Raw genomic sequence first — 26,226 nt, forward strand, 5'->3', positions numbered from 1 at the left:
GGGCTCGGCTGGGAGCCTTCTACACAGCGCCGTAAGCCCGCACTTCCCTCAGCACCGCAGGTTCGAATCCCGCGTTCCCCGACTGTGCCTCGCTGAGGTAAACTGCGACGGGAGGGCGGGGCTCGGCGCATGCGCGGGAGGAAAGAGCGGGAGTGGCTGCCGCGAGCGCCCCTCAGCGGCGCGCTGTGAAGGCGGGGGCGTCGATCCCACCAATCAATAACCGCCCGCCCCAGGGTAGGGCGGGTTGTCCTGAAAGGGTGACCAAAGTGCTTTCCTGCAGCTCTTTATTTCGTTTGTTGTGCCTGCGTTTGGTCGGTGCTAGGGTCAAGTATTACAAGCAGTTTTTTTCTCAGAGCCGTCCCAAACTTGGCCCCAAATCTCCCCTGCTCCCCGCACGTCTCTTCCAGTACCCCCAGATTCCTCCTTCCTATACACAGATCCTCCCATGTCCCTCACACTCCCCCATTAACACTATGCACCCCATTAACTGTGCCTTCACCCCAATTCTGGGGTCACCCCAACCCTCCCTTCACTCTCCCTGTCCTCAGTCTCCCCCCAAATGCTCCCAGATTCTTCCCTTAACCGTTTATATACCCAAATCCTGCCCCTATTAATCCCTGATATACCCACATTCCTCCCCAATGTCCCTCTGATCTCACAATATGAATCCCCCCATACCTCCCAGATGTCTGTATTCAATTCTTCATTCAGCCCAGGCAATTCCAAGCCTGTTTTATTCCCTTCAGCTATCAAGTTGCTGCGTTTCAGTATTTCCACATTTTTCACCGTGTCTCTTATGCTTATTTGCTTTAAGATATTCCCATCCAAAAGCTCTGAGCTTTTGGGGGTAAAGCATTCATTGGTTCCACTTTGAACAAGAACCGAAATCCTCGCCCTCTGAAACTGCTCTGATTGACTGCAATGGAACAAAGCATATTGCCAAAGAAACCATTGTCTCTTTTCCTGCAGCTTAGATGACAAGCCTGGCATGGTCAGCAGGCAGTGACTGCTCTGGGAGTCATGGCAAGTAAGAAGTACAAGAGAAAAAGCCTTTTCCTGCTGCAGGTAGCTGCTCTTAGCTCCCGGAATACAGAATAACTGTGGTATGAGTGCTTTCATCCTGCTTTCTACATGTTGATTTATGGACGGGAAGCTGATTGCCATTTAATGTATTACCCAGAGACCAACTTGAAACAATAGGATAGCTGCGACTCGGGAAAATTGGGAGCAAATGAAGCACATCAGAGAAGATTTGGCAATTCACGTTTTGTGTGTTGTTTTAGCAAGGCTTTCCTGAATGGAGGGGTGGATCTGTTAGGCTGCCTTAGCGTTTTGTTTTAGGTTTCATTATTTCTAATAATGGTGTTTATTATTTATGTAGTAATCCGACTGTAATTCCTGATAATGGCACAATGTCAAAGGGCTTCATCTTCGCAGCTGCTCCTTGCTTTATTGTGGCACTGGAAACAGCTTTGCTCGCTGGATACCTGTCATCTCAGTGGGCCCTGATTCCATTTTACAGCTGAGTGACCTGGATAACACCAGTGTTCTGCAGTGTGCAAAAAGCCCAATCAACCTGTTTTCTTTTTAAATATTGAATGAGATTAGTTCCAGCTGCAATTTTGCTGAGATAGCCTGACTCTTCCAGTTTAGCAGCGACAATGATTCATGCATCCTCACTGAGAAGGCTCTGACTCAGAATTTCAGGATTAGCAGCTGAGGCACTTTGAGATGTTGCCATCCCCAGCTGTTTTTTACCACTGTTTTGCCATCATTACCCTCCTGTAGCAGAGCAGGCAGAATTAGCTGCTCCAGTCACTTTCCCATTTGGCATCTCTGGCCAAGCCCATCTCATCCCTAGGTTATCTAATAACTGGGCAGTGAACCCAGACAGCTGATGTGCAGGCGTCCATGACTGCTGGGGCACAGCAGCTTTCAACCCAGAGGCCAGATGGGTTCATCCCAAGTCCTCTGCAGTGGCCTCTTTATTCCACTGGCTCTAAATACTGCTTCTCCAAGACACGTTTCAAAGGAACAGAACAGTCTCAGGGCTGGAGGTGCAGCAGGCAGCCTGGGGCAGTTGGTTTGCAGCAGTTCTGAACTGCTTTGCTGAACTCATTGGAGGAGAGCACACAGCGAGTCCCAGTTCTGTGTCTTACACAAACAGGTCACAGCAATTAGGCTGTAAAGTCAGCTGGGAAAATACTCTGTACAGTCTGAGTTACTAAATAACCAGATCTGTTAAGAGAGAAAGTACAGGAGGGGCGATGATGCTGCACTCCAGATCAGGAGTCTGAATTTGAGTAGCTTCAGGTTGAGGAAAACAAGAGTTTTATTTTCCAGAAATTTGCCATTTTTTTTTTTTTTTAACCTCATTCCAGCATGTTTTTCAGTTTCTTTTTATAAGAGAGATGCCAGACAGTAGTCAGAATCCCCAGTTAATGATTCTTTATTTCTACTTTCCCGAATGTCTTAGGATGGAAGAAGAGTTTGTGGCAGCACAGGAATAAGTGAAGTCAAGGTCAAAGTTGGCAGCTGATAGAAGCAGATGTTCGAGCAAGAAATGGATGAGACCAGCAACCAAATGTATTTCCTCTTCATTGTCTGTTTTCAGGCTTGCATGAGTTTGTGATTAGGTGACACAAAGCTAGTGCATAGGAAGCTGTACAGATCCCCAAACACCCTTAGGATTCAAGCATTAATCTTTCTGTGTTGTTTTCTGTTGGTGAGAGGAATGAGCTGCACCCACATGCGTGTGCTGGAGTAGCAGCAAAGCTCCAGTGGAGGTGAATGGAAAAGATTGGTAATGGGCACAGAGCAGAAAACCCCATATATATTCTGCTCAGCTGCATCACGCTGTCATAGCTCCTCTTGGGTGTGGGATAGGAGGTGTTTTTGACATTGAGCAGTGCTGTGGGAATTGATCTGCCTCTGATTTGCTGAGTAGGGAAGTGCAACAGAAAGAAAAACAAGAGCTTTCTTTTAAAGCATGTGCAGTTCTTACATAGCATTACGCACTGAATATCTCCCCAAAAGTAATTAAAAAACCAATATTTTAATAACTGAAGTATCCCAGTGAATAAAAGCCAGTTGTTTTGGTTGCCCTCATTCTCTCTGTTCCAGCAATACAGGCACTGCTCTTACAGCTTTAAGAGTTATCTGGAGATGCAGCCAGGCACCAAAACAGAACAAAATATGACGCAGAGATGTCTGTCATGTTGTGTTTTCACAGAAATCAGTCTATGTGATGACTTCTCCACCCTGTAATTCAGCCTCTTTTTGTCCCAGGATAATTTAAACATTCGTCTTGGTCAGCTCTGTGCGGAGACAGAGTACAGCACAAGTTTATAAGGTTGTGAGCATGAGTTTATCTAAATACAAGGCTTTGTTATTTCTAAACTTTATAAGACCTAAGTCTTATAAAGTGGGGCCACTAAATCTATCCATCTCCTCCTTAGTTCTGATTCATACAGGTAACTCCCAGTTACCTAGTTCTAAATACTCCCCCACTAGCTATGCTCTTTGGTGTGTTAGAATCTATTCTCATCTTTGTGGGCCATGTAATTAGAACACTTTCTCAATCATTTTCATCGGCTTCCCTGTGAGAATGATGTGATTTGAAGGTCAGCTTTTCTGCAGACCCACTTGTGCTGGAAGAAATTCTGCGTGCCACTGCAAAGTGAGGCTGGGATTCCTCAGTGTTCGCCAGCACAGGGAAGAACTTATTTTCCAACATCTGGGTGAGATATTAAACAACAAATGTCTGCACTTCCTACCAAAGAAACTTAGGAACTCTGCATTCTCACTTCATAACAGCCACTATGAAGAGGATTATAAATTGAATGCAGATGAGGTAAGACTTTAAAAATCTCATTATTTGTTTTAAGGGTGTAAACTAACATAGTGTTGGTAGTGATGAGTTTTCTTCTCTAGGTTACCAGGATCAGGCTTAGAAGCACTGCAGTTTAGTTTCTTTGTAAACAATTATAATAATTATTGTAAAAATAATGCAGAGGGGAGCAGCTTGCAGCAAGAATGGGACATGTGGCAGTGAGCAGCAGCCAGGGACACAGCGGCTGTCAGGAACAGCACCTCAACATGGCAGGGAGAGAAGCTGCTTGAGCAGTTTGTCCTTATGGCTCTGTAATTTCAGAGTAATTACTTGATTTTTGGATTATTTTTTTTTCTCCGGGTGCTGCTGCCAATGATGAGCAAATGGTCATGAGGTGTTTAGAGGTAGTTGCACAAGAATAGTGCAAGCCATTGCAACACCTTCCCTTCCACGATCTATTTTCTGTTTCGTTTCCTTTGAGCCAAACGGAGCTCGCAGGGTTTGCCCTCTCCATCCCCACATTAACAAGAGATGATGAAATTCTGGTCCTTCCAAATTGCAGATCCACAGAGGGGAGACAAGAAGCCCCATCTGCCCACATGCACCCTGCCTTTTGGAGTGGCATTCTGCTGTGAGCGCTTTCTTTCTCCTCTGACCCCTTTGGTTGCTGGAGCTTTGCACGCTGGATTTGTTTTTGCTTAACTTCCCTTTTCTCTTGCAGAGCAGTTCTGGTGCTTCTTTCCAGGAAGGGCTGCTTTCACACCCTCTGTGTTGCAAGAGCTGGGCAGGATTGCTTATTTTCCATCGGCTCTTGTTGTGCTTGGATCAGTCAGCCTTAGGGACCGGGAAGCGCACGGTGCGTGCAGCTCAGCTTTTGTAACTGGTAATTTGGTTTGGAAATGTTATCCAAACAAACAGCAGGATGAGAGTTAAGACCTGTGCAGAATCTGCTCCGTCAGAAACGAGTTCAGAGTCAGTTCTGCCTGCCTAAACATTTCGCCCAACAGCTCATTAAAATGGAAATATTCAAAGGAGACTTTTCCCCCCCGATTAGATCGTTCCTTTGATAAGAGCATTAACGAGCATATTTTCCCATAAATAAAATGAACAAGCCTCGAGGGCAGGGAAGGTTGTTTCGCCTGCAATGAGTTATGTGCCACGCTCGTCCTTTTGCTGCTAGGGGAATCACTTTGCCCCTTTGCTGCAGCTGGGAACAGCTCAAGAACAGCCTCAGCACAGCAGAGCTGGCAACGTGGGCTCTCTTCCAGCTGTAGACATCTAGTTCTTGCAGCTTTCTTTCTGGTATAACCCCAAAAGCTGCTCGGAGCACTGCCAGCACCCAGCACAGCCCCTCAGTGACATCGGTGACACAAGAGGAGACAGGCAGTGCTCCTGCCAGCCTGTTTGTTTGAGCTTCACACAGCCTCGTGCTTTCAATCCATGAGCTCCTGTGGTTGAACCAATATTGACTCAGGGCTGTGTGTACAGAGCTGGTCAGCGATTCCCCCAGAGCTGCAGCCGACCGTCGGGCAGCTCAGCAGGATGCTCAGCAGCTCAGGTTGGGGACAGCTGGTAAAGCATGAAAAATGCTCATGAATTTCAGACTGCTGAGCCCATCTTCAGACTTCCAAACCCCAAGTGTGAGGACACACGATGGCACGTGCCATCGAGCCCAGGGTGTCCTCACCCTGTTTGGAAGTCCAAAAGTGATGGTAGCTCTATTATGCCAACAGAATTCCAGTTTTCCTACAGGTTTCCACTGATGGAGCTGCCTTAGGTACACATTAACTTACACTGCCTCCTGCTTGTCATTAATGAGAGCTCCTGGACATGTCCTTGCATCCACCACAGTGCTCTGTGTGTGCTGTGCCTCCCATAGAACCGAGGTTCTGGGAGATAAAGAGGTGCCATAAGGAAAACAGGAAGCCTTGACACGACTGTTCTAATTGGACCAGTCACCCGATTTCTTTCATTTCCTGCTTACTGTGACTTTTACTGATTGGAAAACCTACTGCTCAGGAGTGCATGCAAAGAAAGGGAGCAGCAGTTACAGAAAATAAACTATTTTATATAATAAACAAGGAGTATTTCCAAAATTTGGATTTGGGGTGTTTTAGCCCCTGAAGCTGTGGCTTCTGTTTGTCTCAGTCCTCTCTTGGGTCAATTTCTCTGGCTAATTTTGGGCTGGTTGCTGGGTGTATCTTAATACGTTGCATGCAGCTTGCAGTGTGCCCTGCTGTCACGCAGCGCTGGGTTTCTTCATGTGCAATTTCTTATTCCCTTGGTGTTCCCAGCTGCATCTGCTGCCCTGTGTCACTGGGTGGGGAAACTGAGGCAGGGATGAAGAACTGTGTGGAGGTAAAGCTCCTCCAGCCTCAGTTCCTACAGAAAAATGCACTATTTTGGGCTTTTCATCCTACTGACCTCAGAGTGCCTTTGGAATAAGCAAAATGTTTTCTTGAGCCTCAATTATTTGTCCTTATCTGCCTCAAACCTCACTGATAATCCTCTTTGTTGCCTTTAAAAATATTCCTGGGAGATCATTCTTTGGCAGTGATGGTTATGTGTAGTTCTCTTTTATATTGCACTCAGCTTTTCTTTCAATGGCTTCCTGATGTCTTGCTGCTTGGTATTGTTGGGTGGATGTACTGTGGTTTTAGGATTTGAAATGAGCTCAGAAATACTCTTCCCTGCGGTAAGAGGATGCTTTTTTTCCCATGAAATGTTGCAGAGACGGCCATCAAGTGCTGATTTATTCAAAATTGGGTTTTCTCTTTTCAGTGCTCTCATGGTGATGCAGATTGACATTGCTGCTGCCCGTGCTGCAGCTCAGGCTTTGTCCAGCAGCACCAGTGGGATGCAACAAGGGTGAGTGTTTGCATCACCACCCGTTAAACTCTGAATTTTTACTACAAAGGAATCCACCCCAAAACCATCAGCTCCATGTGGCAGATTGAGCTTATTTGGTTGGTTCAGACCCACTGGAGGATACAGAGACTCTCTCTCCACAGCCCAAACGCTTCTCATAGCGGCGCTGAGACCTTTTTTCCATGACCCCCAGGTATAACAGCTGTGACCCATTTGTTTGGAGGAAGCTGTAAGATTAGGAAAAACAAGCTGTTCTCAATTTTCTTCCCAAATAAGCCATTGTTGTTGCTTTCCAAGCTCCCTGCTCGTTATGATATTTTGTGAAGTTAACAATCTCAAGGCACACAGCAGCTTGTTTCTCTGCTTTAATTTTTTCATCTGGGAAGATGCTGAGAGCCCTCAGCTTGGCTTTATGGAGACACTGAGAACTGAGGCTTCCCCTTGGTGCAGGGTTCAGCTTCCCAATGGGATGCAACACGCAGAGGGGGAGGGCCAGAGGACACCTTCAAAGCCAAACCCAGATATGCTGTTCCCATGTGATCCTGGGGTCCCACTCGCCTCCTTTTGCCTTGTTTTGATGATTATCAGGGAAGCTTCCCTATGCCTTTGCTGCTACAGATGTAAAGCATCAACCCATGACCATGTTAAGTGCCATCACCTCTTAGGCAAAACCCAGCTGTTCGTTTGCTGCCTGTTGTGATGGGAGGTGAAAAAGAACAAGCACACAGGGACCAAAAGCCTGGTTTGTGCACCTGGGAGGTTACAAGTGTGATAATGGGGTTTTGGTGTTATGTTGTATGAAAGGGCTGCTGCAGCTTCAGAACTGGCTGCTGAGGTTTCGTTGGGTCTCAGCTTTGATGTTCAGCTGAAAGCTTTCTTCCGTGCTCTGGCAGAGGGCTGCAAACCAGCTCAGGTCTGAAGCACCGGCTTTGCAACGTTGGGGTGGAAGGAGGTTGGCAAAGCCTCATTCTGCACCACAAAAATGTGGCTCGGAGGTCTCCCACCAGTCTGGGCCTGAGCCTGCCTCGGTTCCATGTGCCCATCTTTGATGAGGAACTTAGAAAATATTTTTTAGTGAAAACTGGTTGCTTTTCATCTTGCTTTGTGCTCAGAGCTGCGTGGACCCTGCAGCCCCCAGGCTTGCTGTGGGCAGCTTTCCAGGCGTGGTGGGTGCAGGGAGCATTGCTCAAGGCAGAGCAGGAGCAAAGCACCAAGAGGGGCTCAAAAACAATGCTTGATGTGTAAGGGCAGCCTCAGCCCTGCTCCTGCTGTTCTGCAGGTCACGGAGGTGGGTGCAAAAGGTTATGCTCTTATTTGGGTGCTGTTGGCCAAGGCAGCGTGCTCTGTGTAGGCTTGGCGCTGGGCAGGGGACATTGGAGGGCTTGAAGGTGATGTCCTCCCTCCTTGCATGGAGGTTTGGGTTTGGGGATGGGGACAATTCTAGGAGTGTGTCTCTGAAAGCAATGAGGATGGAAAGGAGTCAGGGATCACAGAGTCATGAAGGTTGGAAAAGACCTCTTAGATCCTGAACTCCAGCGCATCCCACCATGCCCACTGGCCATGTCCCTCAGTGCCACATCTACGCAGTTCTGACGGTGACCCCACCACTCCCTGGGCAGCTTGTGCCAATTCTTCTCCGCTCTTTGGAGAAGTTGTTCCCCATACCCAGCCTGACTCTCTCCTGGTGCAAAATGAGGTCATCCCCTCTCATCCTATTGCCGTTACCTGGAGCAGAGGCCAACTCCCCCTCACTACAATCTCCTTTCAGGAGCTGTAGGGAGCAATGAGGTCTCTTGAGCCTCCTCTTCCCCAGACTGTCCCGCTCCATCCCCTCAGCCACTCCCCATAAGACCTGAGTAGGAATGGAGAGAAGGATTGTGGTGGGGCTTTGCTTGGTTCGGCACCCCGACTCTCCAGCCTCACGCTCCAGCACCAAGTACCGTAGCTTTCCCCTGAAGCATCCCCACCATCCAACCACGGCCCCAACCCCAAACCAACGCATCTCTTTGGCACACCAGAGCCACTCCAACCGCTCTCCCCTCCTGCCCAGCACTGACTCAGACATCCCCTACGTGCTGTGCAGAGTTTCCTCGCCGTCACCCCGCACCTCGCACTGCAGGGTGCAGCGAGGCCGGGCCGGTCTGTGCATGCACACTGCCTTTGTCTGCTGCTGTAGAGGAGCAGAAAGTGCTGGAGGGAAACCTCTGAACGGCAAAAACCACGCGGGGCTCCATTGTTCCTTGCATCCATGGAAAATTACTCCTGCTCACTCTTCCTTTTGCTTGAGCAGCTCCAAACCACGGTCGGAGGAGGAGGGGTGTGTGTGTACGTGTGGGGTCAGAGCTGTTCCTTTTTTTTTTTTTTTTCTTGCCTCTAAATGATTTATTCTGAAAGGCTCTGGGCTTTGTGTCGCTGGGAAAACACGCAGCAAGCAGAAAGTGTTTGGGGAGCGACCATTTAAATGTCACTGGGGGAGGAAGAGGAAACAAGGAGCCCCCACACTCCAGCAATGCAGCCCCGCTCCCATCTGGCACAAGTTGTCTCTTTGCTGTTCTGTCTCTAAGCAGAAAGCATTTCTGCCCCTCACCGAGCCGCCCATTGGCTGCTGTTGCCTTTGGAGGAAGCTGCAGGCGTGCGCAGAGCAGCATCGCTGTGAGCACACACAGAGCAGTACCCTTCAATTGTGCAAAGAGCAGCACTCCTCCAGGGTGCTCAGCGAACGCTCTCACTGTGAGCAGGCGCAGAGTAGCATCATTGCAAGCATGCATGGAGCAAAATCACTGGAAGCTGGCAGTGCTCAGGGCCAGGGCTTGGAGCAACCTGATTCAGTCTGCGATGTCTCTGCCCATGGTGCTGGGTTGGAACTGGATACCTCCAAGGTCTCCCCCAACCCAAACCATGCCGTGACCCTGTGATGTTTCTGAGATAAGAGTGCACGGAGCACTGTTGCTGCAAGCTCTTCTCTGCTCAGCCAGCACGGAGCTGGGTGTCACCTGGTGCTTATCTGCAAGCGTTCCTCAGACAGAGGTGTTCCTGGCAGCCACAGCTCTTTTTGCACCCAAGAGTCTTGGGTTGGGCTTTTTTTGCATATGTTTTTGCCTTTGCAATTGGTTTTCTTCTGCTTTGGGAGCTCCTCGTGCGTGCAGGGAGCTGGGGTGACCTTTTGTGTCATGAGGCAGGTGGGATGGGATGCAGACGGGTGTTCAGGTTTGGGGTGTCAGGGTGCCTGCAGGGTGCCTCTAGGTTCCATGTGAGCCACTCTATTGCTTTTTCTCCCTAGGACCTAAATTCAGATCTGTTGCAAAACCCACAGAGGGCAGAGGGAGGGAAGCTGGAGGCATCTCCCTGTACAACCAAGGAGCCTCTCCTGCTGCCCCCCTCTATTTCTTCACTTTTTTCCCTTCAGATCTCAGGCTTTTGCTGCCTTCTCTGCTCTTCCCAGCCCTGGACAGGACAGCAGGGAGCGATATTTAAAGCAGCCAAACCCGCGTAGCTGTGCAGTGACCTCCTCTCCCTTCTTGGCTCTGAATTCCTCGCATCCTTCTTTTCTCTGTAAAAGGAGAGCTGCTCTATTTAGGGACTGGGTAAGGTGCCTCCAGCAGCAAGTCTCTGTGCTTTTAGCTCCCCATTCCCTGCCGTGCTGACCCATGTGGCGTAGGGAGCCCAGGTTGGAGATGTGCAGACCCCAATCAGTTATTTGGCAAGCACTTGCTCCTTACAGCTTTAGCTAGAGCCTTCCCTTCCCTAGAGCTAGAGCCTCTCCCTTCTTGCTATTGGAAATTATTGCACTCCAAAATCAAGAATCATGAAACTGAGGTCATGGGACCAGTTAGCATGAAGGAGAGAAGTCCCACGGCATTTTTTCCTGATGAATAACACTGCAGAGTGATAAAGGGCACAGAATGGGGCACGCACATAGTGAGAGCCCCTGGGGGACCCCCTGCAGGGTGCTGGGGGTACCAGAGTAACCCTATCGCCCTCACTGGAGGCCAGTCAGGATTTATGGCCTTGTCACCAGCCGTAAATTTGACATCTAGGGTTGGGTCACACGTAATCGAAGCCAAAGAGGGATCTCATGGGTAGATAAAGGGGTGACCTTCATGCCAGGAGGCAGAGGGCAGGGAGCAGGACACAGGCTGGGTCTCCCCATTGGGTTCACTGCTGGTTGCATCTCATTTCATCTGTAAATCACCCTTCTTTGGAACAGCTGTTGAACCCCAAGGTCGACAAAGCTACACGACTTCTCCCATTACAACGTTTTCTGTCCTGTTTGCATCCCATAAATTAAGTCAGTGAGGAGCTTGGTGTGGGATCTGGAAGTGTTTCACAGCAGGATCAGTCTCTCCCCTCTAATTAAACATTACAGGTTCCTCATGAATCACACCACATGCAGAATGAAAAGCCTCCATGGGGTGATTGATGGGAAATATGTTTTGATGTGCAGACTCGGGCCTCACTCCTCACCCCATGCACCGCCAGCCCTCTTTCTTTGCATTCCTGTATCTTTTCTGACACAGGACGACCAGTGCTGTTTCAAGATGTAGGTGCACAGCGGGATTTCTGCATGCACAGGCTGCTTTTTTCTAGCATCATCTCTGCACCGTTTGCAGCAATCCCCTAGGATGCCTTTTTGCTGCTGTAAGCCCTGCGCTGACATTTGCACAGCTGTACCCACAGTGCCTCTGAGCTCCCTGCACAGCACTGGCTCACTGACTGCCTCCTGTTGCACTTGGGCTACTAGAGGGGAGCCTTGCTCTTATTGTAAAGAAACAAAGCGTAGATGATCATGCTGTCTCCCCATCTTCTTTCTAACAACCACAGAAAGCACTGACCAGGAGCAGCAGAACTGGATGGTAGCAGAAATGTCAGCAGGATGCTTGGGTGCAGGAGGGAGTGCAGGTGAGCAGGACACAGCAGGGCTGTGCTGGTGGCAGTGCTGGGGAACAGGGAGGGACACATGGAGGTGGTGGAGGTAGGGATGAGAAACCTCTGCTCCGTTTCTCCCACTGCTCTGCCTTGTTAGCCCTATTCACAGGGTGCCCTTCCATGCAGCACCTGGGATTTTAACCTTTATTCTTGGGAAATTGTTCACTTCTTGGAGCTGCCGTGGAGCAGTTATTCACCCTTTCTCCTCCCCTTGTGACATGGAAAGAAATTCCCACGCAGCAGCGCATTGCCCTGCAGCCGGAGCCGGGCTCTGCCCCACACCACAACCTGCCCCATCTTGTCCTTACCTCCCAGCCTGGCTGCACTGCTCATCCACCTGCACGCTGCTGTGCTGCCTTTGATTCCTCCCCGATGAGATCATCCACCTCTCAGCACAAAACACAAAAGTGAGCGGTGTAGTCCTGGCATGGGCTGTTTCACTGTTTCGCTGGACTCTTTCATTCTCTTGCTTATTCCCTACCGGGCCTTCACATCTTCTTCTTCTTGTCCTGGTAAATGGAAAACAGCCCAATGGTGGCAGTGGTGCAGTTTGGGGGTGGCTGCTGCACACATTAATGGTGAGAGCTGCTGCTCTGATCTCAGCAGTCCTACAGCACCCGGCTATCGATCAAAGCACTGTGCAGGTGCAGAGGCAGAAGGGATCAGCAAGATGCTGGGGGACATTGTCACCCGGATTCAGGGTGGCATGGGGTTCATCAGGTGCTACATGAGACTGAGGATGGGCATGGGGAGGTGCTCACCCCACTCTCTGCAGGAAAACAGGTGATTAAAGAGTAGTGCCTTCTGCTTGTCTCTCTTTTGCTCTTAAAATCCCCAGATCTCAAGAATAAGTCATCGTTAGAATCACAGAATCATTAGGGTTGGAAAAGACTTCTAAGAACACCCAGTCCAGCTGCCCGCCTTCCCCCAGGACTGCCCAGCACTGCCTCGTGATGGGCTCAGAGATGGGGACTGCTGTGCCCAGTGCTGCTGCACTACTTCCTATGAAAAAAAAACCCTCGCGATTTCAAGCAGCCAATTTGGGGCCTGACTCAGGGCTGGAGGAGGAAATTCCTTCAGGCTGTTGTTTGTGTTTTCCTAGAACAGGAAAAAAAAATACACAGCAAGAAGCCTCAGCTGGCTCTGCTCCCCCACCGCACATATGGGGCCAGGAGGAGGGACAGAAGGGATGGAATCCTTGAGCCATGGTGTGGACGTGCATCCTTTCAGGGATCCTTTGTGCTCCTGAGGCACCACTCGAGGGCAGCCATGCTTCAAACACAGCAGCAATGCCAGGAACCTTGTGGTTGGGATGGGCTCTGCGCATCCATCTCCTGTTGTGGGGAGCTTCAAGGTCCTGCCGTGGCCAAAACCCCACTCCTGGCTTCTGTGCTGTGGGTTTTCTTCCTGAGATGGAGCCCAACCTAAGCTATCCCTAGCTGCAGGTGGGATACTGAGATGGATTGGCTCCTCTGGGGTGAAAAGAGAAGGGTTTGTGGTCAGTGCAAGCCCTGCTAGTCATGTTACTGTGCTACACTGGGGAGAAAACAGCATAAAAGCCACTGCAGCACTTCAACCTCAGCTGGAGGTCATGCAGGTCCCTTCAGAGGCAGCTATGTGGGATGGAGCCTGTGGTTCCATGACCTTTAAGGCCCCTTCCAACCCAAACCAACCATTCTGTGGTTCCATGATCTTTGAGATCCCTTACAACTCAACCATATTATATGGTTCTGTGATTTTTAAGGCCCCTTCCAACCCAAACCATCCATGGTTCTATGATCATGGTCCTTTCTGACGCCAAAGAAAGTGGAAATCAAGCCTTTCCAGCCTTCTTCCACTATCACAGAGAAACAAAGAAACAAGTAGTGAGCAGGCAGGAGAGCACAGCCTGGCACGTGAGATTTGCATGTGATTTCTGAACTCTACTGACTTTTAACTTGGAATTTCTTATCTAATAAAGGAAAGGAGAAATGGGGAACAGCTGGTTGCTCTTGAAATGAGTTCCTGGTCCCACCAGCACCACATGGTGCTGTTCCTTGTTCCATGGCATGGATGAGGTGTCTGGTGGGACCTGTCCCTGTCACCAGGCAGCACCTTCAAGGATGCTTTGTTTGGGATGTCGTGTCCCAGCAGTTGCTTGCTCATGCTGTACTCAGAGCTACAGATGGCTTGGAGTCTTCAAAGAGAATAACGATTAGCCCCAAGCAGCACTGAGCTGTGAGAAAACGTATAATGGAACAATTATCAAATGAAGCTGAGACTAAAAGTGGCATTTAATGGGATCTGGCACCTCGTGTTCCAGCTGACCTGAATGCTGCTCCTTCTGCCAGGCAAATGGAGTGAAAACCTCTGGGATTCATAAATCGGAGTATTTAGGTCACACGTGGATTAGGGTGCGATCAGACAGCGCAGAGCTGCTCTGGATCATATGGGATCACCGAGGGCAGAGGGGCCCATTTGGTACCAGCCGTGGGCATCAGCTTGTGCTTAGGATGCTCCATTTCTCACTGGATCTCTCCGTGTCGGGAAGCATTACCCAATCCCACAGTAACACCTGGTGGCACAAAGCCACAGGAACATCTTGCTTCCAAAACGCTGCGGGCTTCCAATTAATGGCACCGAGACAAGGAGATTGCTCGCCTTGATTCATCTCAAATCATTGGTGATGAGAGAAGTGTGATTTGACGGGAGAGGCACAGCTGGCAGACAGAAAACGTCTCTTTGCTTCCTGTAACTTCTCAAGAACTCCCTGATGAAGATGGTGTCCATTTGTTTGCATCACCCCATGGCTGTGCGAGGGCATGATGTGGGGACGACGCTGGCTGCACTCACGGACCACGTAGTCCTTCAGTTCTGACTACAGACAACATCAACTTCCCTTAAACCCAAGTCTGAAGATAACGGGGGGCCAACCTCATGTCTTAGCAGCTGTCTTTTAAGCACAAGTTATTAAGGATGGGGAGGAAGGAGATTACATCCCACTGGGAAGATGGGAGAGCGTTGCTATAGAAGCACAGGGCTGCTGCAGCACAACTGGAAGCTGCGTCTTGGGTACCAACCAAAACCCCTTTTCTGAGCCTCAGGGCAAGGGAAAAGCTGGGATTTGGTGGGGAAGTCAAGGGATTAGGAAAGATTTTACCTCTGGGTATTTCCTTCCTCCATCTGCCTGAGTTAGAACTGAACACTGGGGATGAAACACCTCTTGGTCCCTTCCTGCTGCAAGAAACAAGCTGAGAAGGCCCTGAATGTGCAGGAGAGTCCCTGTCCCATGGTCCCACACCAGGATGAGTGGGAAGAAGTTTTGCTTGGGCTCTGCATGCGTGTCCTGGGAGGATGAGTTTGACATCAGGGGAACACAGCAAGCTGACAGACCTGCGAGCCCCACATGAGACACAGCTGGGAGCAGAAGGGGTTGTTATTCAGCTCTGCTTTCACTTTGCCCCTATAAAGCAAGCGTGCCTCGCCAGCTAACTGCCTGACCCTACTGGAGTGGGAATAAAACAGAAATATACCCTTGGCACGCGCCCGCAGCCCTGGCGCGTTGGGGAGGGCTTTGTTTACAGCACAGCTCTCCTCCATCTGGGCTCGGCTTCGGCAGAAGGTTATTTATACTGCAGTAGGGTTCACTGCGTGCTCAGCCCTGCCTCTGCCAGAGCCGGGAAATCCCTGCCCTGGAAAGCAGACGGCTGCTCCTGTCTGCTGCATGGTCCTAAAGCAGGACCGTGGGCTGACGCCCCGTGGCCAAGAGTGCTCCCAGCATGCAGGAGGAGGATGCTAGTTATCCTTTTTGGGGTATATAGGAGCTCCCCAGGAAGAGGATGAGGAGGGCGAGCCTTCATGCTGGGCACCGTGCAGGTTTCCTCCCTGTCCCAATGTGCATAAAACCCTGGGAGTCCTCCAAGCTTGGGCAGGGGCCAGCCCATGCCATCCATCATCGCGGCGTCAGAAAAACAGAGCTGCGTCAAGCTGAAGTGATGTTAGGGGGAAAAAATGCTCTGTAAGTTGTTTTTGATTCTGTTAATAGGAAACAGACCGCGTGGCTTCAATCTGGCTGCGGAGCCCTGGAGCTCTGTTTGGGATCGGCTCCTGCTGTCTGGGGCTCCAGAGGTGCCGGTGTCTGGTTTGTCCCTCCTGTGAATCCTGCAATGGATGAAATATCAAACCTGTGCTGAAGGCAAATGTCAGTGCTGCAAAACGACGTGTTGCAGCTTTGGGTTCTCAGCCCTTCTCCCTTCCAGAGCAACATCCGAAGAGGTGTCCTCAAGGCAGGACACGACACATGCCACGTGGTGCCACTTCAATGGGGGCACACTGGGAGGGCGGGCTCCTACCTGAGGCTGTCCCCACCAGCAGAGCTGCTTTTCCTTTCCTGCTGCCCAAAAAGGAGACACCCCATCCCCTTGCAGCCCCACCGCTGGGATGCACTCAGGGAGCAGAGCCACAGCCCCAGGTTTGGGGTCAGCCCTGTGCCACACTGCCTTTTCTGGGGGGGCAGCTCTGGGCGCTGCAGCCCCCGGTGATTGGGTGCTATTTTGCTCGGTGCAGGAGCAGCTGTTGCTGTACATTACTGCACACTGCCTGTGCCGGACCGCAGGCTGGAGGCGAGGCGGCTGTGCTCAGCCCGAGGTATGGCTTTGTGTTGATTTTCTCCTTTTTTATTGAATCAGGGTGGGCAGCAGCCCAACACACGGCCAGGGGGATGTGGTGCCGTGCTGGCCATGGCACAATGAGGGCAATGGGACCCATCCTGATGTGGCCATGTGAGTGTGCTCAGGGATGGCAGGGCGGGCAAGGGGCTATTTTTGGCCATTTCTTTGACATGAGTTAGCAACCGCGGGCTCTCACAACTTGGGCTTGCTCAGGAAAAGTCCAAGCAACAGCAAAACGGGGCCACGTTTCATCTGTGGCCATAACTGTGTGTGTTGAAAAGACCTGGAGTGCAGAGCACGTGGGAGAGGATGCAGCATTCATGCACGAGGTAGCCTTACCCCATTAGAGGAGTCACTGCAAGATGAGGGCTGGAAATGGGCTGTGTGGTGGCAGCCCTGGCATTGGTGGTCGTGCCTACCATGTGGCCATCCTTGCCGTGTGGATGTCCCTATGCCATGTGGCCGTCCCTGTCCCACATGGCTGTCTCTGCCATGTGGCTGTCTTTGCCATGCTCTGCTGGGCAGTGGCTGCGTGCCTGGGGCACTGGCTTTGGAGATGATCCAGTATGAACCCTGGGGACCACGCTTACCACCTCCACTTTCCCGTCACCTCGCCATGGAGAAGACTTCACAAGCTTGGGGAGGGACCCCCAAAATCCAATTCTGGGCAATAGATGCTCTGCTTCTCAGGGGAGCACAGGCCAGCTTGCCTTCACTGAGGTAACTAAAACAGAACCAGAAGTCTTGTTTTGATGCCATGTCGAAAGCCAAGATCTTTCAAGCCATTGCTTCTCAGCCACCGAGTTTGCTCATCATTATTTGTGTTGCTTCCAATGTCGTGTTTTAGATTCCAGCCTGGGAATTGGTGCTTTTTTTTCTCAGCATTCATTGTTCCACCAGGGAAAAATAAACTAAATCTGGCTCAGATGGGGCAGAAATTCCTCTTCCCGATGATGGATGGGATGTGCAGATCCCGGAAGCCCACGGCCTTGGGGTGGTGCTTTTGGGGTGATGTTGTGCCCACCAGGCTGATTGTCCCCATGTGGGTGATGGCACAGAGGCCACTGTCCCCCTCATCTCTCCCAGGAAGGTGAGCATCCTACTGAGTGCCACGCTCTGCTTGTCTTCTGCAGGTGCTGATGTGCCGGGGAGCAGCGGTGGGGAGAGCCATAGATTGTAAGTGTGCTGGTGCCTTTGGGTCCATCATCGGGACAGGGAGGCGGTGTCTCAGTTCCCATTTGCACCAACCGTGATGAAGACTGGATGGTTCAGTGATTAAACTGGGTGCAGGACGGGATTGGGACCCTGACACCTGTGGTTCCACCTTGCAACCTGGTGGGTTTGGACAAGAGTTGAGACCCTCCTGTCGTGGGATCGGGGCTTACAAAGGGTCATGGAGAGGGTTACTGGGAAAAAACCTTCGCCGACTCAGCCAAGGGGTGAGACCAGCTCCTGAAACTGGGGATGAGGGGCACAGTCCCTGTGTCTGTGTAGGGCTGTGGTATATGGCCCAGGGGCTGCTCTGTTCCCAGCCTGCATGGAACAGCACAAAACAATCCACCTGACATGGAGTGCACCACCCTCAGGAGCTGGTAGTGGTGGTGGGCTGGGATCTGCATCCTGCCCTGGTGTCAGCGTTTGGGCATCCTCAGGTGCACATCCTGGAGAGGTTTGCAGGTTGGGAAGCAGAGAGGTCCTTCCTGCAGAGTTTGGGAGCAGGAAGCACAGCCCTCATGGCCCAGCTGTTGCTGTCACTGAGTGGCAGTTCTCACTTGTGGCACCAATCCAGCACTGTGACACAGGGCAGCAGGCAGCCAGCACCGAACCCAGACCCCAGGCATTGTCCCCGTAGTGGGGCCCATCTGGCGGATCCCACAAGGGTTGGGATTGCTCAGGCGCAGCCCAACACTGCAGCAAGGAGCCAGCTAGTGGTGAAACCCATCTTAGCAGATAATCAAATCCCAACGTGCTCAGAGATACAGACACAGGCACCAGGGAGGAGCTAGCAAAGCTCCAGCCTGGCCCTAGTAGCCACCAGGACTGCAAACAGGGGCTGGTTCCATCCGCTCATCCCCAGCTTCATTCAGCATTTCTGGCTCTGGTTCTAGGAGGGTTCACGCAGCTGACCCCCATCCCACCTGACCTTGCGCATGCACCCACGTTTGCTCCTGTTTGCACAGGGCCTAAAGGAGGTGGGGACCCGGTGTGGTGTCCCTGAGCAGCAGCTGGACGTCCCTGAGCTGAGCATGCCTGAGCCGACGTCGCACAGCACGGAAAAGAAGCGTGAGAAAAGTGCAGAGAAGGTGGGAGCAAAGGGCAGCGCCGCGGTGCCTGCAGGTAGGAGTGCATGGAAAATCCTCATCAACCCCAACACTGCCCCACTGTCCCATGTCCCCAGGCAGCCCACGGGCACCATCTGGTGATGGGTTGGGGATGGAACCCCCCATTTCTGCACTATGAACCCCACGGGGCTTGATGCAACCCTTGTGAGGCTGCACAGGGGGTGTCAGGGTCCACCTCTGGTAATTCTGAGTTCCTTTGGGTTCCCAGTCCCCAAGAGCCTCCCCGTGAAAGCAAAAGTGGAGCCCCACAGCCTGGACCCCACGGAGGAGCCACTCATCTGGGAAGGGCTCACCCTCAACAAGTGCATCCTGGTGGCCTCCATCGTCGCCCTGCTCAGCGTCAGCTTCCAGGTGCTCCAAGGTGAGCGCTGTCCCTGTGCTGCCAGGACGGCTGCACCTCAACATTGCCACCTCCATCCCCTGCCCTCTTTCCCCTCTTCTCTTCCAGCTCCACCATGCCCCAGGGACGGTGTCAGCAGTGGCAAGCAAGAGCCCCCAGCAGCTCCCATCCATGGTGAGTTCGGAGCTGGGTGGGTTCCACAAGAGGCTGCTGGGGTTTTAGGGTTAGGGGTAGGGTAGGGCTTGGGTTGTGGCTCATTGCTCTCCATCCCCAGAGGTCATTATCCCCAAGGAGGAGGTCCCAGAGGTGGTGGCTCCACAGCCTGTCCCGCCTGAGAGCAGCATACCGGAGGATGATGATGGTGACGATGATAGTGACGATGATGACGAAGCGGACAGCAACCTGGTATGGGGCTGAAGGTGGGGGGACAGCATCCTCTGGTGCAGAGGAGATCATGGTCCCTGGAGGTGTTAAAGAACCATGGAGATGTGGCACTTGGGTTCATGGTCAGTGGGCATGGTGGGTGTGGGCAGGGGTCAGGTTTGGGGATCTGAGAGGTCTTTTCCAACCGGAATGGCTCTGTGGTCCTCCATGGGAGGGATGGAGAGGGCATGAAGTGTGTGACACCGCTGTCTCCCAGGCCGAGCCCTGGATCTTCAAGAAGTGGTTTGGCCGCTCGGAGCCGGGACGTGAGGAAGAGCCTGGAGAAGAGGAGGAAGAGCCCACAGAGAAACCTCAGGAGCCAACAGCCAAAGTGGAGCTGAGGAAGGTCCAGGAGAAACCACGGGGCCCAGAGAAGAAAGAGGAGAAGACTCGAGGTCCGGAGAAGGAGGAGAAAACTCGAGGCCCAGAGAAGGAGGAAAGAAAGGAGGAGAAGGAGGAAGAGAAGAAGGAGGAGAAGGAAGAGAGGAGAGAGAAGAAGGAGGAGAAGGAAGAGAAGAAAGAAAAGAAGGAGGAGAAGAAGGAAGAAAAGAAAGAAGAGAAGAAGGAAAAGAAGGAGGAGGAGAAGGAGGAGGAGGAGGAGGAGGAGGAGGAGGAAGAGGAGAAGGAAGAGAAGAAGGAGGAGAGACCGCGTGGCCCAAAGAAGGAGGAGAGGCCCAAGGAGGGCCGCGCAGCCCCAGCAGAGAGGAGCAGCCGTCGGGAGCCGCGTCCCAAGGACAGGAGTCCTGAGGAGAAGCCCCCCAGAGCCCCCCGGGCGCACAGGGAGCCCGAGCAGCAGCAACACAAGAAGAGACGCCGTGAGGGGAAGGAGAGCCGGTGGGAGAAGGATGAGCAGCGCAGGGATGGCAGCAAGGGCAGAGCGGGCAGAGCCGAGCGGCAGGAGAGCGGCCGGAGGAACTGGGGGCTGCCACGGGGCGAGCAGCGGGGCAGGAGGGCCGGGGAGCCAGCGGGGAGGGACAGGGCGCGAGAGGGCCGGCGGCGTGACTGAAGGCTGCGAGGGACCGACTGGGCCCGGCCCCACGGATACACGGCCACCATCTGTCTGCTGGACCCCCCTGCTGCCACCATGCCTTCAGCCTTTGTCCCCATAGCCAGAGTGGCTGCAAGCAAAGTGGGGACACTGGGGTCCTGCTGTACCCATGGGACATTGGGACCTGCTGTGCCAATGGAGACATTGGGGTCCTGCTCTGCTGATGGGGACACTGGGATCTGCTGTGCCCATGGAGACAAAGGGGCACTGCTGTGCTGATGGGGACACTGGGGTCTGCTGTGCCCATTGAGACATTGGGGTCCTGCTCTGATGATGGGATTCATCTGTGCCCACGAGTGACTGAGTCCTGCTGTTCCCGTGGTGACACTGAGCTCTGCTTTGCCAACGGGGACGTTGGGGTCCTGCCATGCCTGTGGGGACATTGGCCACCCAGCCCAGCATGAGCCTCTGTGGGGACTCTAGGACTCCCCAGGATGAAGGCAGCCCATAGGGAGCATGGAAATGAGCTCTGCTCCCCCTGGGCTTCGTGCCACCCTCCATCCCCAGCTGCAGCAGCAGCTCATTGTCTTCCATGCTGACACCTAAGGAGCAAGGATGCACTCCCGGCAAACAGAGGGGTCTGCAGCCCTGGTAGCTCTTTAATTCAGTGAATGATTTTATTGAAAAAACAAATCAAAGAGAGAAGTGCATTCTGGGTGAAGGAAGCCAGGCTGCCCTTGGAGCGTGGACACGTGGCCCCAGTGCAGGAGGCCCAAAGCTTCAGAACCAGAGCTCAGGTCCTGCCCCGCAGAGCTGCTTTTAGGGAGAAAGCACACGAGCATCACCACACAGTGCTGCAGCAACTGCAGGAGACTCCAACTGCAGCGGGTTTGAGTATTCGCTAAAGCAGTAGTGGTTAAAACAAACCGATGTTCATTTTTAAGAAGGTATTAAATGTCTTAAAATATATGTATATATATACCATGTTTCTGGATACGTTTGTGTGTTGTGAAGAGAGAACGCAGAGCAAAGACGGAGGGGGTGGGGGGCTGTGCCCCTGTCACAGGGGCTCAGCCTGGTGGTGGGGTTCCATGGAGCTCAGCTGGGAGCTGGCACAGGGCAGCCGGGCTCTGTGTGCTGATGTCATTAACACTATTAATGTTAAGACATGTCATGGGATCTGCCGTGCTCTGGGGAGCGGTGACAGCGGGGAGCAGCACAGCAGCACCCAGCAGCAAGCCCAGCACCGCAGCCATTGCCATGGCCAAGTGTGGGGACGGGACCCATGGAACAGCAGAGTGGAACCGGGGGTTTTGCCCCCAAGGGCTCAGGGATGGGCGCAGCCATGGGTCACTGTAGGGCAGCACAACCCCACAGAACAAAAACAGAACCAGAGCAACACTAGGAGGCAAACCGGGAGGAAGAGGCGCTCGGAGGGATGCTCCCATCCCAGCCAGGAGCACCGCACGAGGGCTGCAGGTGGGAACCTCTACCGACAGCCGCACTCCTCCGCCACCATGTTGGGGAACTTGCGCACCTCCAACCCGTCGGCCGAGACGCTGATGATGAGCTGGTCCGAGTAACGGACGGGCACGCAGCATGGAGCGCGCTGCAGCGGCGAGCCCCGCTCCTGCATGCCCAGCAGCAGCACGGTGTGCGAGTGGTAGCCGGGCACGCGGGTGGAGAGGGGCAGCTTGCAGGGCCCCTCGCAGTTGTTGGCCGCGTAGACGGTGGGCATGACGATGAAGTTGCGGTCGCGCAGGTCGATGGTCAGCTCCTGCAGCCGGCAGTGCGCCTGGTGCCGCGCGCTGCGGTTTTGCCGCAGGACTTTCCTCCTCTCCTGCCAACGCGCCCGCACCGTTTGCAGCGCCTTCAGCAGCAGCAATGCGTGCAGCTTCCCTGAACCTGGGGGCTGCCCGCCCGCAGCCGGCCCTGCAGGTTGGTAGCAGAAGCTCAGGAGGTGCTGGAAGAGCCCCGTGTTGGCTTGGAATTCCGGGATGTCCCTCAGCTCATGGATCACAGCCTGCAGTTTGCCCATCAGCAGCTGCAGCACCGTCCCCTCCGGCTGCCAGTCCCCAAAATGCTGCTCCAGCCCCACGCCGCCTTCCTGGGGGAAAAGCAGCACCGAGGGCTCCTCTGACTGCACCAGGCGCTCCAGGGCGGCCGTCTCCGACAGGTTGAGCAGTTGGTGCGGGAGCGTCTCCATCATCTGGAAGTCCAACCAGTGCTGGGAGCTGGGCTGGGTGGGCGGCTCGCTGCGGGGGCTCAGCACCCGGCGGATGAAGAGGGTCAGCACACCCAGGAACTGCCCGCTGTCCCCTGCCGTTGGGGATGTGGTGTTGGCTGGGGTGGCGGTGGTGGAGGGCAGCAGCTCTGCGGTGCCGGGATGGGGTGGGCTGTGGGGAGAACACAGAACGCAGTGGTGTAAAGGACTGGGACACAGCACTCCAAACCACCTCGGTGTGCCATGCGTCTTCCCAACCAGGGTCCAAGGGACGGGACAGGGGGGACTACAGTGCCCTTTTCCCCTTTCCCCTCATGGTTTTCCACACACGGACCTGAGCTGTGGGTAGGGAGCCACATCCACCACCCCACTGGCAGAGAGATAGGAGGAAGGGGCTGCAGCGTCATCCTCAGGTGTTGACCCAGCCAGCAGGAGCAGCACCGGCGTCATCCTGGTGAAACACTTCTCATCCGAGCCAAAGAGGAGCTGCTGGGTCTCCATGAGGGACAGAGGAGCACCTGGAGATGGGGACACAGTGGGGACAGTGCTGCAGGACCCCCCCAGTCCCTCATCACTGCCAGGTCCCCAGCGCTCAGCCATCAGCACCACTGTTCCCGTGGGCTGTCCCCAAACCTACCTCCATCCCCGCGGTGCCTGATGGTCAGGGACACCTGGAAGCTCAGCTCCTTGCTGCTGCTGGTCACAGCAGCCACCGAGGCTCTGAGGAGCAGGTACTGGGTATCCCTAGTGAAGCAAAGGCTCTGTGGGGAGCAAAAGGCACAAGAGCCCCTGAGATCCCACAGGAGGCATCACGGGGGTCAGCAAGACCCCTCTACAGACCAGTCCCTGTTTCCCAAGCACCCAGGGACTGATCCAGCCCAAGGTATGGAGTTAGGAGGCTCTCGAACTGGTCTCAGGCTGGGGAGAACAGGGAGGGAAGGTAGCAGGGCATGGGGGCAGCTGTGCATCCTCAGTATGGGCTGAGCACCCCCAGAGCATGGGATGAGCACCTCCAGTTCGGGCTGAGCACCCCTCGGTGTTGTTCCTTTGTCCCTGGCAGCAGCTTGGGGACAGGGTAACAGCACCATCTTCAGGAACTGCTCTGCCCGGACTGCCCCAGTGGGAGAGAGGGTGTGGGAAAAGTACTGGGATGGGGTGGGGAAGACAAAGGGAGAGGATGGGATAGAGAGACCTTTAGGAGTGGGAAGGGAAGGGAAGGGAAGGGAAGGGAAGGGAAGGGAAGGGAAGGGAAGGGAAGGGAAGGGAAGGGAAGGGAAGGGAAGGGAAGGGGTGAGCAAACCTCTAGAAGGAAATGGGAAAGATGCTGGAAAGGAATAGGATGGGATAAGTGCTGGAAGGGGATGGGGAGGGAAGGAGATGGGAAGCTGCTGGGCAAGCAGACCCAAGGTCCCCCCTCTCCCCCTGCCTCCCAAGGTCACCCACCTGCTCCTGTGTCAGCCCCATGCCCTCCACCAGCAGCTCCTGGTGGCCCTCAGCCCCTCTCCCTGTGGGGCTGCCCGGGTAGAACAGCAGCAGAGCGACCTGCAGCTCTCCCAGCACCTGCCCCACCTCCACATGGAACGGCAGCCTGAACCAGAGCCTGGCCTGTGCTTCCCATTTCACTGCAAAGAGAGAACAGGGTGGGTGAAGCATGCAGCCGTAACAGTGCAAAGGGAGAGGAAGGAGCTCAGGGGCTGAGCGCTGCTCCTCACATCACTCAGAGCAGTGGCAAACTATGAGTGCTTCAGGTGATGGAGGGCAGCACGGCCCATTTGGAGGGGAACCCCTGAGCACCACTGTTGGGTTTTTTCCCAGTTGGACAGAATAGAATGAAACTTCAATGACTGGGACAGTAAGGGAGAAATGCTGCTGCTCCAGAACCAAACTGAGCAGAGCAGAACCGGCTGATTTTGCGGCGCTGGGTGTTCATTGCACGCAGGCTCTCAGTGCTATGAAAGCTTCTGACACGCATGAGGAGCGGATCTATTGGACAGCTTTATCTTAAAGCAAACCCAACCTGCAAATCCAACTCTTCACCCACACCTCCATCTCAGGCCCATTGAAAGCACCGGCCTTCCCCACACCACGACCCTCCAGCTCCTACCTTCCTCCAGATGCAGGACAAGGAATCTCTGCAGCCCCGGCCCTGCCAGGTGCTCCTGGAGCTGCTGCAGCGCTCGGAGCACGCTTTGTGCATCTCCACCCCGGCACAGCCCAAAGGTCTCGGGGCTGCGGTGCTTCCAGCCGGCGCGCAGCACCTTGATGAAGGTGCTTTCGTAGCGGGTGAGGACCCCCACCACCTCGACGTGGGATGGGTGGACCTCACTGCGGTCCATCTTCAGGCGGCACACAGGGCCCTCCAGCCCCCCCAGGGGCCAGGGCTGCAAGCTGGAGCCGTCGGCCTGTGTGCAGCTTGCTGCAGGCTCAGGGAGGAGGCGAGAAGCCGCAGCCATCTTCAGTCTCACCGCCGAGCCGGGTCGCGCTCTGCTCACATTTTCCTTCTTTGCTCCAAGTTCCACCTCCTCTGAGAGGCTCTGCCCCAGCACAGCTTCTGCTCCATGGCTCCCTTTTCTCGGCAGAGCTGCGGAGCGGAGCAGCAGCAGCACCAGGTATGGAAGCAGCACCCCGAGAATCGCCTTCATCCTCCTTGTTCCACTGCACCCAGAGCAGCCGCCGAGCCGCCCGATGCACCTCTGTGTGCAGCAGGACCCACGGCTCCCTTTTAAAAGCAGTGGCCTTGAGTGGCCAAGGCACAACACACCTCCCCTGCGAAACACGGCTGCTGCCCCGCTGCAAAGGAGGGAGGGCCGGGTCAGAGGAACTTTTCTGTTCTATTTTTGGGTTTAGCATCCAGTATTGGAAACTGAAGAAAAGAAAGAAAAAAAAAATAAAATAAAATAACAAAACTGTAAAGCTGTTTCCCTTTGGTTGTAGGGATGCGTGTCCTTGAGTTGTTTTGAGAGGAGGGTGGAATCGGGGCCGGAGGTTTCGCAGGGATTGGCGCACAGCATCCCCGTCGGCTGCGACGCTGGGAGGAGCGGGCTGTGCACACCTGGGGGAGAGGGTGAAGATAAGGGGGAGACATTTGGGAAAAGGAAATGCCCGAAGCTCCCTCCGCTGGGCGCCTCCCCCTCAGAGCACAGAGGCTGTGCACGTCTCCAGCCTCACAACGCCTGCAGAACAGCCCCTAACAGGTGCCAATGTACGCGTGCAAGGCCCTGGTGCACGAGCAGAGCCTTGTTCTGCGTTCCCAGGACTCGTGCAGGGCGAAGCTCAGCATACAGCCCCAGCACACAGACCCAAAGGGCTCCCAAACACGGCCTGCATGCAGGAGGCTCAGCCCAGTTGTTTCAGGCGTGGAGGCCAAATGTTGGGCATCGACAGCCCAGAGAGCAGCAGGGTGGGAGGATTTTTTTTCTGTGCTGCCACTGAAAGCTCACCCCGTGCTTTTCAAGGGCTCTTGAGAAGCAGCATGAAGTGATTCCCTTCAAAGAGAAAGCAGATTTCTGTGCTTCTGGCTGCCATCCGAGCTGCTGCACAGAGCTCAGTGCTGGGAGGAAAACCAAGGTTTGTGAGTGCAGCACGAGGGAGGTTCTGACTGTGAATGCAATCGAGCAGGAAGACAGAGAGCTGC

General features: G+C 53.7%; 2 protein-coding genes across 4 annotated transcripts; one reads left to right on the forward strand and one right to left on the reverse strand.

Annotated features, from left to right (window-relative positions):
- Positions 1–21,333, forward strand: LOC128090377 (cilia- and flagella-associated protein 251-like). Of its 3 annotated transcripts, XM_052702667.1 has the most exons (9): positions 1–97; positions 970–1,103; positions 2,477–3,853; positions 17,409–17,451; positions 18,456–18,612; positions 18,826–18,978; positions 19,066–19,131; positions 19,232–19,362; positions 19,598–21,333. In XM_052702667.1, exons 5-9 carry the CDS (start codon positions 18,522–18,524, stop codon positions 20,384–20,386), a joined length of 1,230 nt encoding a protein of 409 aa, XP_052558627.1. In that variant the 5' UTR covers positions 1–97; positions 970–1,103; positions 2,477–3,853; positions 17,409–17,451; positions 18,456–18,521; the 3' UTR covers positions 20,387–21,333. The 3 variants fall into 3 exon arrangements, with proteins under 3 accessions (XP_052558627.1, XP_052558625.1, XP_052558626.1); XM_052702665.1 differs by lacking the exons at positions 1–97; positions 970–1,103; positions 2,477–3,853 and adding an exon at positions 16,165–16,252 and having other exon boundaries at positions 17,409–17,610; XM_052702666.1 differs by lacking the exons at positions 1–97; positions 970–1,103; positions 2,477–3,853 and adding an exon at positions 16,165–16,252.
- On the reverse strand, positions 21,021–25,481 carry AMH (anti-Mullerian hormone). The gene is made up of 5 exons (XM_052702664.1): positions 24,697–25,481; positions 24,036–24,214; positions 23,230–23,353; positions 22,927–23,110; positions 21,021–22,764 (listed from the first exon to the last, which is right to left on the reverse strand). The coding sequence occupies exons 1-5, from the start codon at positions 25,232–25,234 to the stop codon at positions 21,858–21,860; spliced, it is 1,932 nt and encodes a 643-aa protein (XP_052558624.1). The 5' UTR covers positions 25,235–25,481; the 3' UTR covers positions 21,021–21,857.
- Between the last annotated feature and the right edge of the window lie 745 nt (positions 25,482–26,226).

The sequence above is a fragment of the Tympanuchus pallidicinctus genome, unplaced genomic scaffold (assembly GCF_026119805.1).
Source record: "Tympanuchus pallidicinctus isolate F22 unplaced genomic scaffold, pur_lepc_1.0 scaffold46, whole genome shotgun sequence".
Classification (NCBI taxonomy): domain Eukaryota; kingdom Metazoa; phylum Chordata; class Aves; order Galliformes; family Phasianidae; genus Tympanuchus; species Tympanuchus pallidicinctus.